At 46.7% G+C, this 11525-nt stretch overlaps 1 protein-coding gene across 2 annotated transcripts in view; it reads left to right on the top strand.

Annotated features, from left to right (window-relative positions):
* The first annotated feature begins 6248 nt into the window (after positions 1-6248).
* Positions 6249-11525, top strand: part of SLC24A2 (solute carrier family 24 member 2) — a 231773-nt gene continuing 226496 nt past the window's right edge. For both annotated transcript variants that reach the window (XM_079790684.1, XM_079790683.1), the window contains exons 1-2: positions 6249-6407; positions 8333-9412. In XM_079790684.1, coding sequence (XP_079646810.1) covers positions 8483-9412 — 930 coding nt within the window. In that variant the 5' untranslated portion in view covers positions 6249-6407; positions 8333-8482. The remainder of the gene's footprint in view (positions 6408-8332; positions 9413-11525) is intronic.

The raw sequence follows: 11525 nt of genomic DNA, 5'->3' as shown, positions 1-11525 counted from the left end.
GCTTGCCCTCTGAAGGGGCTGTCCTGATGCTGGGCCTCTTTCGCAGCCTGTCTCCTTATCTCTATATCCTTGCTGACGTGGCTCTGAGAGACAGAGGAAGCACCTAGAGGTCACTCAGGATGTCTTCGCTGGAATCAGGAAGACAGACAGGGTTTTAGACTCCAAGTCCCTTGATGAAATCAATAGACTCCTCCCTCCCGCCCTCCTCCCAGCCCTGCCTCAGCACTGCTTCCATCTTGGTATTCAGGAGCCCTGAGCTGAGCTGATATTACAAAGAGAAACTCAATTTTTCTACTTCCTGAGCATTTAAGCCTAAAAAAATTCCTGTCCCTAATGTAAAAACCACAGGCATTCATCATTTCTCATCTCCTTAATAGATGGGGGGGGGGGGGGGGAGCGAGAAGAAGAAAGAGCAATAATTTGGGTGTGTTGCTTAAATGCTGCTGCTGAAACCACTGTCAACAGCAAAGTAGCTTGTACTTTTGTCCCTGAATCCCACAGAAATTTCTTTCTGCTTTTATGATTCTCATTGAACTGGAATGGGAGTTCATAAATAAATAAAAAAATAAATAAGAGCCAAATTCAAACAAAAGGAAAACAGAGTCAACCCAAGGTTGGGGGCCTGAGGAGGACATTTTTTTAGAGAACCTAAGGGTTTTCTTTTGATATTTACACCTGTGATTTTTAAATAAGCAAAATGGGTCCTCTTAGGAAGTAGATAATTATCCTAGATTGTAAAGCAGCTGGTGGTAGAAAAAAAAAATCCACAGGAATCACCTAAACTTGTAATCCCAACAGGAAAAAATGCAACTAACTTGATTAGGCAGCAACTAAAAACTTCAGTCATATACAATGAGGATTAATAGAAAGAACTTGGCCTTTGGAGCCAGTATTGGGCACAAATGAGAGCTGCTTGATATTAGACAAGCCCCTTGACCTAACTGAGCCTCAGTTTTTTCATTTGTAATATGGGAATAATAATAGTGAGATTGAAGAGATAAAGTTAAAACTTCTAGTTCATGGTAGGTACTTAACATGTTAGTTTCCCTTTTTCCCCCCTAATCTTTTCATTCTTCTCCCAAGCATACAACAACTGCACTTTCTTCCTCCTTGAAGATAAATATGGCTATGTGATTTGCTTTAGCAAATGAAACTTGAGCAGCTTTAAAAGCAAGTATAAGATTTGCCATGCATTTTTTCTCTCTAGAAAGCAACTGCAATGTTGCAGATAGTGACCAGCTCGGGGTCAGGAGTGAGGATGACACAGCAAAATTCACAAAGGATGGGTATTGTGAGTGAGAAACAAAAACTTTTGTTGTTTTATGCCACTGTGATTTTTGAGCTCTTTGTTACTGCAGCATAACCTGCACCTTCCTATTAACTCACCAGCCTTTAAATATGGTAACTTCCTTTGCCAGTAACTCATTAATTCATTCCACAGATATGTGTTGAACAAGCACTGTGCTACATGCTGGAAAATGCATGATTCTGATTCTTGCCCTCAAAGAGCCCATGGTAAGGGGGAAAAAAGAGTGTCATTCTCGGAAATCTTTTTTTTAAAAAATCTCCTGTTGATTCTAATGATTAACAAGAGTCAAGGTTGGGACATATATCAAATCCTTCATATATGTCCTGACTGCCTGCAGAAATTGGTCACATAGAAGCTGGAGATTATAATACAAGGGTAGTAATGTGGAGGGAGAATAATAATAAAAAAAAGATGGTTAAACTGACAAAGTAAAAACTGAATCTTGTCCCTTGGTTGCCTGAAATTTAACCTGCCAGGAACTCTCTCTGACTATTTTAGTACCATGGGACTTATGAACAAAAGTCCCCGGGGTGATCAAGGGGCATCCCCTGGGCGGGGCATGGGAAGTAAAAACCAAGGGACCAGAGCCCAGAGCCCAGCCGGGTGTAGCTCAGCGGTTGAGCATCAACCCAGGAACCAAGAGGTCACCAGTTTGATTCCCGGTCAGGGCATACGCCCAGATTTCGGGCTCGATCCCCAGTGGAGGGTGTGCAGGAGGCAGCCAATCAATGATTATCTCTCATCATTGATGTTTCTATCTCTCTCTCCCTCTCCCTTCCTTTCTGAAATCAATAAAAATATATTTGAAAAAAAACAAAAACCCGAGGGACCAGAGACATGTAAGAGCTGCCTTGGGGAGATACTGGCTCTGGGCAGAAGCAGAGGGAGAGAGTGGAAATGGGGCTCACCACCTGGAGCAAGGCCCACAGTGAGTGCAGAAAAAGCACCTGGAAGGAAAAAAAGGGAGGAAGGGAGGAAGGGAGGGAGGGAGAAAGGTAATATTGGAGGGTTAGAGGGAGGGAAGGAGAGAGGAAGGGAGGAAAAAGAAAGAAGGGGAGGAGCCTCGAGTTTTTAAAAAAACGTAGTGCTCATTGGCTAGAGCCGTGGTTGGCAAACTGCGGCTCGCGAGCCACATGCGGCTCTTTGGCCCCTTGAGTGTGGCTCTTCCACAAAATACCACGGCCTGGGCAAGTCTATTTTGAAGAAGTGGCGTTAGAAGAAGTTTAAGTTTTGGCTCAGTGGATAGAGCGTCGGCCTGCGGACTGAAAGGTCCCAGGTTCGATTCTGGTCGAGGGCATGTACATTGGTTGTGGGCACATCCCCGGTAGGGGGCGTGCAGGAGGCAGCTGGTCGATGTTTCTCTCTCATCGATGTTTCTAGCTCTCTATCCCTCTCCCTTCCTCTCTGTGAAAAACCAATAAAATATATTTTTTTAAAAAAAAAAGAAGTTTAAGTTTGAAAAATTTGGCTCTCAAAAGAAATTTCAGTCGTTGTACTGTTGATATTTGGCTCTGTTGACTAATGAGTTTGCCGACCACTGCAAACTCTAGAGCAAGGCCAAGGGAGAGCCCAAAGCTGGCACCAACCAGTTTCTGTCCCTGAGAGCATTCCAGCAGGCCCTCACCTGTGTGTCAGTCAGATGCCTGCCCCCCTCGGGCAAAGCTCCAAGATCAGCAAAGCGTCTGCTCTGCACAAACTCTGAGCCTCCACGGGCACCTCTGCTGGGCCCTGAGGAGGCTGAGTGCAAAGCGAGTGCCTGGAGAGCTGTTTCTCAGGTTGTTGTCGCTTGTAGGTCTTATGGATGGGAGCCCCGTTGGTTCTCAAAGCTAGTAAGGAGGCCTTCTGCCTTTCACCCTCCAATTCCTTCCCTTCTTCCTGCCTGGAACACAGATGTAATGCCTGAAAGAGGCAACCACTTTGTGGCTGTGAGGATAAAAACCATACGTTAAGGAAGACGGATCAAAGGATTTAGGCTTTGTGATGGCATCATTGATCTATCATACAAATCCTAGAAAGTCTGCTTTCAGACTTCTTTTTACATGGGACAAACTCTTATTTGGTTGGAAACCTACAGGTGAGTTTCTATTATACGCAGCCAAGTACAAACCCTAACCAATACCACCTGCACACTGATTAGTCCTTCCACTGGACCTCATCTGGGCCTCATTCCCTTCCCATCAGTGGGGACTCTGGATATTTCTGGGCTGCATGAGGAAGTAGCTGGATAACATGTATAAAGATCCTAGGAGAACATTACATGGTTATAGGAATACTAGTGGCCCGGTGCATAAAATTTGTGCTCAGGAGAGGGGTGTTCCTCAGCCTGGCCTGCACCCTCTCCAATCTAGGACCCCTCAAAGGATGTTCTACTGCTGGTTTATAGGGATCGGGCCTAAACCGGCAGTCAGACATCCTTCTCACAATCAGGGACTGCTGGCTCCAGCCGCTCACCTGCCTGCCTGCCTGTTTGATTGCCCCTAACCACTCTGCCTGCCGGCCTGCTTGCCCCCAAATGCCCCCCCCCCCCCCGCCAGCCTGCTCACCCCCACCTGCCCCCCTACTGGCCTGCTCACTCCAAACTGCCTCCCCCCGTTGTCCTGATCATTTCCAACTGAGCCCCACTGATGGCCTGCTCACCCCCAACTGGCCCCCCTGCTGGTCTGCTTACCCCCAACGGCCCCTGCCGTCCCATCCTGACCTGATCACCCCCCCGGCGACCCAAGGTCCCAGCCCCTCCTTTTTTTTTTTTCTTTTTTTTTTTTCAGCGCCTCCTTGAGCAGAGGCCAGGGCCGGGTGGAAGCAAGTATCTAGGATTTATTTATCTTCTATAATTGAAACTTTGTAGCCTTGAGCGGAGGCCAGGGCCGGCCAGGGTGGGTGGGAAGCTTAGCTTCCTCAATCGCCGGGGCAACCCAAGCCTCCTGCTTGCTCCAGCTCCATGGCCAGCCGCCATCTTGGTTGGGTTAATTTGCATACTCACTCCTGATTGGCTGGTGGGCATGGCTTGTGGGTGTATCAGAGTGACAGTTAATTTGCATGTTTCTCGTTTATTAGTGTAGATATTTTTAAAATCTATTACAATCTTTTTCTTTTAAGCAGAACCCTATATACATAGCTTCTCTCCTCCCCACCCTACCCCTATGTAGCCAGAGACACCCGTTGCAGGAGGGAAGATTAGAATTGTTAGACCAGGAAAGCAAAGACAAAGGCAAGGTAAGGTAAAGCCTAATTGATCACCTTGAAGTCCAGTTTGTATAGAAAAGGCAGAATAAATGCATGATTATTTCTTTTTTTAAAAAAAAATTTCTAAATAATGAGTTCGTCCCCTTACCCATGACAGTAACCAATCAATTGAGTTGCTTTAGAATTATTTTGAACTTGTAGATATAATCCTATTTGATGTGTTTGCAACAATTGTAATTACCAAATTTTCGTGCTCAAATTGACCCATCCTTGCCTAATGGGCACCTATTTGAATTGGTTCTTAGTCTTTTTGACACAGTCCTAGTGGTTGATACTTTCCTTGCTTTCTGTAATTATTTTAAATTAAAATGATCTGATGTCTGGGATTTGCTTTAAAATGATGGCACGAGAAAAAGATGAAACAATTGGCCATGAGCTGATAACTGTTCAGGCTGGGTGGTGGCCCCATGGAGGTTCATTATTCTATTCTCTTACATTTGTATATGTCTGAAATATTCCAAAATAAAAACTGAAGATAAAAAATAAAATCTTCAGCTTATGAGTTCCAAGAGGACCTCGAAGTCCTAAGCAAGACAATGCCTGACTTTGATGGGAGAAAGAGATTTCTAGGGCTTTTCTTGATGTATCAAGAGTAAGTGTAGATAGAGGTCTGAGTATTGAACTGTATTCAAATTCATAAGTAGTGAGCTATCCGGATATGACCCACATTCCCCCCAGTCCCAGGAAGGCAATAAAAAATAAAAATAAAAATAAATAAATAAAGCCTGGGCTGGCTTAGCTCAGCTGTTCCTTCTTCCTGTCAAATCTTCGCTTGCCAACCACTCTTGCTTGCCAGGGTGGTTCCAGACCAGGGGCACCTTCCAGCCCTTTAAAAAACAAACAACCCCCCGCCCCCCCCCCCCCCCCAAAAAAAAAAAGAAACACCTCTAAGTGGAAAACAGTAGGAGGGTGAAGGGTAAGGAGAGTGGGGAAAAGTCCCACGGGTTTCTCGTGGGTACCTCTTGGCAGTTTTGGTGGTGGTCACAGGTGGGTAAAAGGGGGGTCCCTCATGAACTGGCTTGTTTCAGGTGCTCCCACTCTTGGGCCCATTTCTTCCCTCTAATCTCCGACAAGCCTGACTCATTTTCTCGTGGTCAAGAGGCTCTTGCTTTCCAGACAGGGCAGGAAGGAGCACTGAGCTGGGAGCCCAGATGCCAGCGTATGAGCCCTGTCTGTAACTCAAGATGCCGCTATTTTAGATCTCAGCTTCATCACCCATGAAATGACCCTTCCTTGTTCCCACCATGCGAAGCTGGGACTCCAGGAGCAGGCGGCCCTGTAGGCCTTCATGCCTTATCCTTTCCACCTTTCCACATTACATCACCTCCCAAAGAAATAGTAACTGTTGTCACTTTTTGCCAACAACTGGGGAGGAGGTGCCGGCGTAGATGACACCAAAGTTGGCAGCACGCTCAGGCTTTGGGAATCCGGTGCGACCCGACCTGTGTGATTTCTCCTCTCTGTCCTTGCTCGCCCGCAAATCCTGGCCCCGGCTCCCACTGCGGAGAAATCTCCGAAGAGACGGCTGCCGGCGTCGCCTCTGCTCCCGGGAGGCGTGGAGCCCAGCGCGCGGGAGCCGAGCGCGCCGCGGCCACGCTCCCCGCGCAGAGCCGGGAGGGAGGGGCCGGAGGGGCCGGGCCGCACCGGAGGCGGCGCGCGGGGCTCGCTGCGCTCAGTCTCCTTCCGAACGCAGCCCGGCCGGCGGGAGCGGCGGCGAGTGCGAGCCGGAGCCGGAGCCGGAGCCAGGGCCTCGGAGCAGAGAGGTGGAGGGCCGGGGAAGGGCTGGAGAAGCGGTGGGCTGGAGCGCAGACCGCGCCTGGACCCCCGCCGTGTGCGCGTCTCCCTGGCGATTCCGGTGAGTGCCCGCGACCGAGCCTCTGCCAGCCGCCAGGCTGGGTGGCTGCCTCGGTCACTGGTCGCGGTGCCCAGTCCCGGTGGTGCGCACCCCGTTGCTGCGCCGCCGCAGGCTCACAGGTGGCTCCGCGGTGGACGTGGCTGCCCCAGGCCCCGCCAGGAGTTAGCCAACTCTCTCCGCTCCGGGCGCGGCTTCCGAGCCTCCAAGGCTCCCACCTCCCTCCCTTGCTTCCGGCTTGGGGTGGGGAGCGCACCGAGGGGTGCTCCTCCCCCCCCCCCACCTTCCCCCCCTTCCCCCCCCCCCCACCTTCCCCACCATCACCACCACCACCACTAACGATTCGGGGAGATGTGGGCCAGGCGCCTCCCCAAGCTGCAGCTCAGCTCCTGGCTCGCTAATGGGACAGCCTGGCCTTTAGTTTTATTCTCCTGTTAACCCACCAGGGAAAGTTCGGGACCACACCAGGCAAAGTTGGGGCGTGGCTCGGGGCACACTTCGCCGGCGGAGGCCGCTCTCCTGGAGCGGGGCTGTGGGTTTGCAGGTCGAGCCCGCCTCTAGCTGGGGCCGACAGTGCACCCTGGGAGTGGGGTTGGTCCCTGCCGGTCGCCGGGCTCAGCGCCGCCTGCGACAGTCCCCGGAGAGCTGTGAGTCGCTCCATCGTTCCTGCTAAGAGTATGGACTAGGCATCCGCCAGCCGCCGGGGAGCTGTGACGGGCTTGGTTTATCTCAGAAAGAAGCAGCATCTCCGCCTGGTTTGACTTGTGCTCTTGCTCTGCAGACCTGAGCTCCAGCTAATCTCAGTGTTTAACTGGCGTGCGTTTAATTAGCTTATTTTACCCCTGAGATGATCTCTGAGAATGTCCTTAAAGTGAAATCTTTGATGTGGGGGACGCGGGGGGGGGGGGGGGTGAGGGGGGGAAGGGGAGACTGTTTTTAAAGAAAGTTAGAGAGAGGAACCTTCAGAATATCAGCGGCGGTGTCTGGCTGTTTTACCCAGCTCCTCTGTGGGCTAGAGCGTGAGAGCTGCTTGGATGTCTAACTGACTAGATGAGTCGGTGCTGGGGCTATTTTGGGCAGCTTTTGTGGATGGAGGTATTGCTGCAACTTGCATATTGTTGATGAACTACACATTTGGTCTCTTGAAATAGCCTTCTTGTTAAGAGTTGTTTGATTTACTAAGTTGTCTATTTCAAATACGACTCGAGAGTGGTTTTTAAAGTGAGCTTTAGCTGACAACAATGTCTAGATGTTGAGGGAAGACAATTTGTTCGTGTGGCTAGAACATTCTTTTGTAAACTTAAATTTTTCAAGGTCTAGCTTGCTGCATCTGATATAGGAGAAGCTTTTCATGAAGAATCAAATCCTGAGATCTTTGTGTGTTCAGGAAAAGATTGCTACCTCCGCCAACACGCATCCCTTTCCAAATGGCAGGTTAGATCAGAAAGGTGTGCCTGCGTCTGGAATTACATAACTGGGCTAACAGAAAAGAGGGAGCAGTTGTTGGCTGTCCAGTACATAGGTAGTTCTAAAAGAAGTGGTATCTTTGTAGCACTGGGAGGTTGTTACGTGATTTAGGGTGGGACAGATTTTCATCTAGAAAATTTTTATGCTTAACACACATCTACATAGTCTATACCTAGTATTGGATTTACCAAAATGCTTGTGTTTGTATGTACATTATTGTAAGTGCCTACTATGTGCCACATCCTGTTCTTAGTGCTTCATGTGCTTTTAACGCATCCTCAAAGCAGTCCTTGGTAGTAGGCGCTGTCATTGTCCTAGCTTTTGAAATGGGGTAACTGAGGCACAGAGGAGTTAAGTAACTCACACAGCTATAGGATAGGACTGTCTTAAATCTACAACGTTGGTTTTGTAAAAAAGACATAGTTATGATATACTTACCCTTGTTTTTTTGTTTTTTAAAGCATAAATGTCGAAAGTATTTCCTGTGAAGCATAAGAACCCCTGACTGTGGAAGTGCCGCACAAGCCACCGTTGACTCTAAAGTGAGGCAGAGTATGAAAGAGCCGTCTGGTTGAGGTTACGATTGGAACACCACCACCAGGAGACCCGGGATGGATCTGCACCAGAGCACCACCCTCACCTTCCCTGAGAAGCGGTGTCCGGAGACGTCACCTTCTGGCTGCAGGAAACATTATGCTGTCAGGAAAAAACTGAAGTTCCTTCGAATCTTAGGCCTTTTCATGGGCCTGGTCGCCATCAGCGCGGTCCCGTTTTCAATTGGCGTCTTTTCTGAGACAGAGACACGGAGCACGGGAGAGGCCAGTGGTGCAAAGGGCCCTGGGGTGGCACACGGTTACCGGCAGAGAACGCTCTTAGATTTAAATGACAAGATTCCGGATTACACGTCACAGCCACCTCTCTCTGAGGAAGGCACACCTGAGAATAGTACAGATGAGGACCAAGGGAACTATCCAAGAGACGTCTTTTCCCTCGAGGAGCGAAGAAAAGGCGCCATCCTCCTCCACGTCATTGGCATGATCTACATGTTCATAGCCTTAGCCATTGTCTGCGATGAGTTCTTTGTTCCTTCTTTGACTGTCATCACTGAAAAACTGGCCATCTCTGATGATGTTGCCGGAGCCACCTTTATGGCCGCTGGGGGCTCAGCCCCAGAACTTTTCACGTCTCTCATCGGGGTGTTCATTGCTCATAGCAATGTGGGCATAGGCACGATTGTGGGCTCAGCGGTGTTCAATATCCTCTTCGTTATTGGCATGTGTGCTCTGTTTTCCAGAGAAATCTTGAACCTGACATGGTGGCCACTCTTCCGGGATGTGTCCTTCTACATCATTGACTTGATCATGCTGATCATATTTTTCCTGGACAACATCATCATGTGGTGGGAAAGCTTGCTTCTCCTAACAGCTTACTTTGTCTATGTGATCTTCATGAAGTTCAACGTCCAGGTAGAAAGATGGGTGAAGCAAATGATAAGCCGCAATAAAGTCGTCAAGGTGGCAGCACCAGAGGCCCAAGCAAAGGTTGGTGGTGGTGGCTTGTTTATTGAATGTTCAGAATTATTATGTTTTTGAGATCTGCCATTTTTTTTAATGTGATGGTGTTTGGGGCTGCAGTGGATAATAGGTTGCTTTCTACAGTTCTCTGCTAGCCAGACTAACATGGCAGTGAGAAAAAATATGGGGAAATGTCCTTGTGACTCTTTACTAAGTTCTCAAGCTGTTTGCTTCAGAGTAAAACACTCATAAATATAGGTTACATAAGTACCCCAGAGCAGACTCAGCAAACAAAATAATCTGTCTCTTGTTTCCTGCAAGTAGGTATAATGGTTCTGTGAACAATTTAATTTTCATGGGGAAGTTCATGATGATTAAGAAAGAAAATTTGTGTCACCAAAGCTATCTCTTTAAGTCAACAGCCTGTCAACTAGCAGGACTGGTCATCAGAGTGGGTCATGTCTATTCTCGATCACACAGTAATGCTCCAGATCACTTGGTCAGGGACTGATTGGGATCCATTACAGAGAGTCACTGGCAGGCCCTGCTGTCTGCCTCTGTAGCTCGATGGCACATTTGGCACACCGTGATAACAGGCCCCCAGATATTTTCATAGTAAACTTTGAGGGGTTTCTAATGACAGTAGTGGCCGTCCTACCACTTAGCTGGTGAGCAAATTGGTAAAGAGCTTAGAAGAAATTGATCTGCAAAAATGAAAATCCTCATATTGGAATGTTGTCTCTGAATGTGATTTTAAACAGAAAACCAAAATACATATGCAGACTTCATACTAGCATCTGGGAAAATTCTCATATGTGCAAAAAACAGATGTTGAGTAGAGGGTGAGATATTTTGTTCAGCATGAAAAGAAAAAAATTATATCAATTTAGTATAACTCCTTTATGGTCAAGTTTGTGACCTATCCTTTTTTTTTTTTTTTGGTAGCAGTCATGAAATGGGAGTAGAGTGCAGAAAAACATACCAGTAATATTTCTATTTGTTATATGCAAAAGAGAACTATATTTTTTTAATATTTCACTCAGTGTATGGTTGTTTGTTAGAAACTGCAGTAAAAATAATCACTTCACACTATACATGCAAATAAGCATTCAGATGTGATACATGAGTATATATCCTTGTGGGCGTAGGACAGGGTCATTACTGAAGCCCCTTTTCCTGCTCTAATTTTATAGCCAAAGGGATGACCCCTCAAGCCCTCTCCTTGACTCTGATTGCTAGTTTGAGCAGTTTGCGTTAATAGTCTTACGTGTTTATGGCAACTAGAGTACTGAAGGAAAAGCATATATATTAGAGGCAAGGAAATGATTTGGTGTCTTATAAATATCCTTGGCACATCAAGGGTAAAATGTCTTTTTGAGAACTCAGCATTTTTTTTCCTGTTACCCCATAATGGAACTTCATTAATTTAAATACAGACTTGGCTAAAGGTTATGTTGGCGACATTCATGAAAAAGGAATTTGTAGGGCAATGCAGTAGTGTATTGAAGATTGCAGGGGGTTTTGTATTCTGATGGGGGCAGGATGCTGGTCTCATGCATTTGCGAATAACTTTTAAAATACCGTTTATAGACAGTGTTTAATCAGTCAGAAGCCATTCATTAAAGTAGCTCTAGCAGGATTTTTACCTTCTATATTAGATGACTGTCATGTCATTTTTATGGTCATTTAAAAGTCAGAAACTTAGGCTCACATTCCTTAATGGTTGTTACTCAATTCCATAATTTTGCGCTATGCTTAATAGTGCGCATATTTTAATTTGGAGATTGCAGATTTATCTAATTAAAATAGGAAGAAGATTACTACATTTATGACTATTATTCCTGTTTCTGATCCCCCCCCCCCCACAAGTGTGTTCATGTGTTATTTTCCTTTTAGCACCAAATACCTTTAATTTATTCCTTTTAATTAGTGTTATTTCTTTTGGTATTCAAAAACTAAGTCGAACTATAAATATAATGGAAACGTAATTTTTAACATAGTTATGCCTTGTTCGGTAAGCAAAATGTTTGTTTGGTGAATCAAAAATGCTAGAACACAGTTATACATTTTTAGGTAAAATGGTGCATAATGGTGTGTGATTTCCTTCAGGAAATTTTGCCTTGTCAATTTCACTTTTGAG

This window comes from Cnephaeus nilssonii, assembly GCF_951640355.1.
Source record: "Cnephaeus nilssonii genome assembly, chromosome: 14".
Classification (NCBI taxonomy): Eukaryota; Metazoa; Chordata; class Mammalia; order Chiroptera; family Vespertilionidae; genus Cnephaeus; species Cnephaeus nilssonii.
The sequence above is the reverse complement of the archived record's forward strand: the minus strand, read 5'-3'. Positions and strand labels throughout refer to the sequence as shown.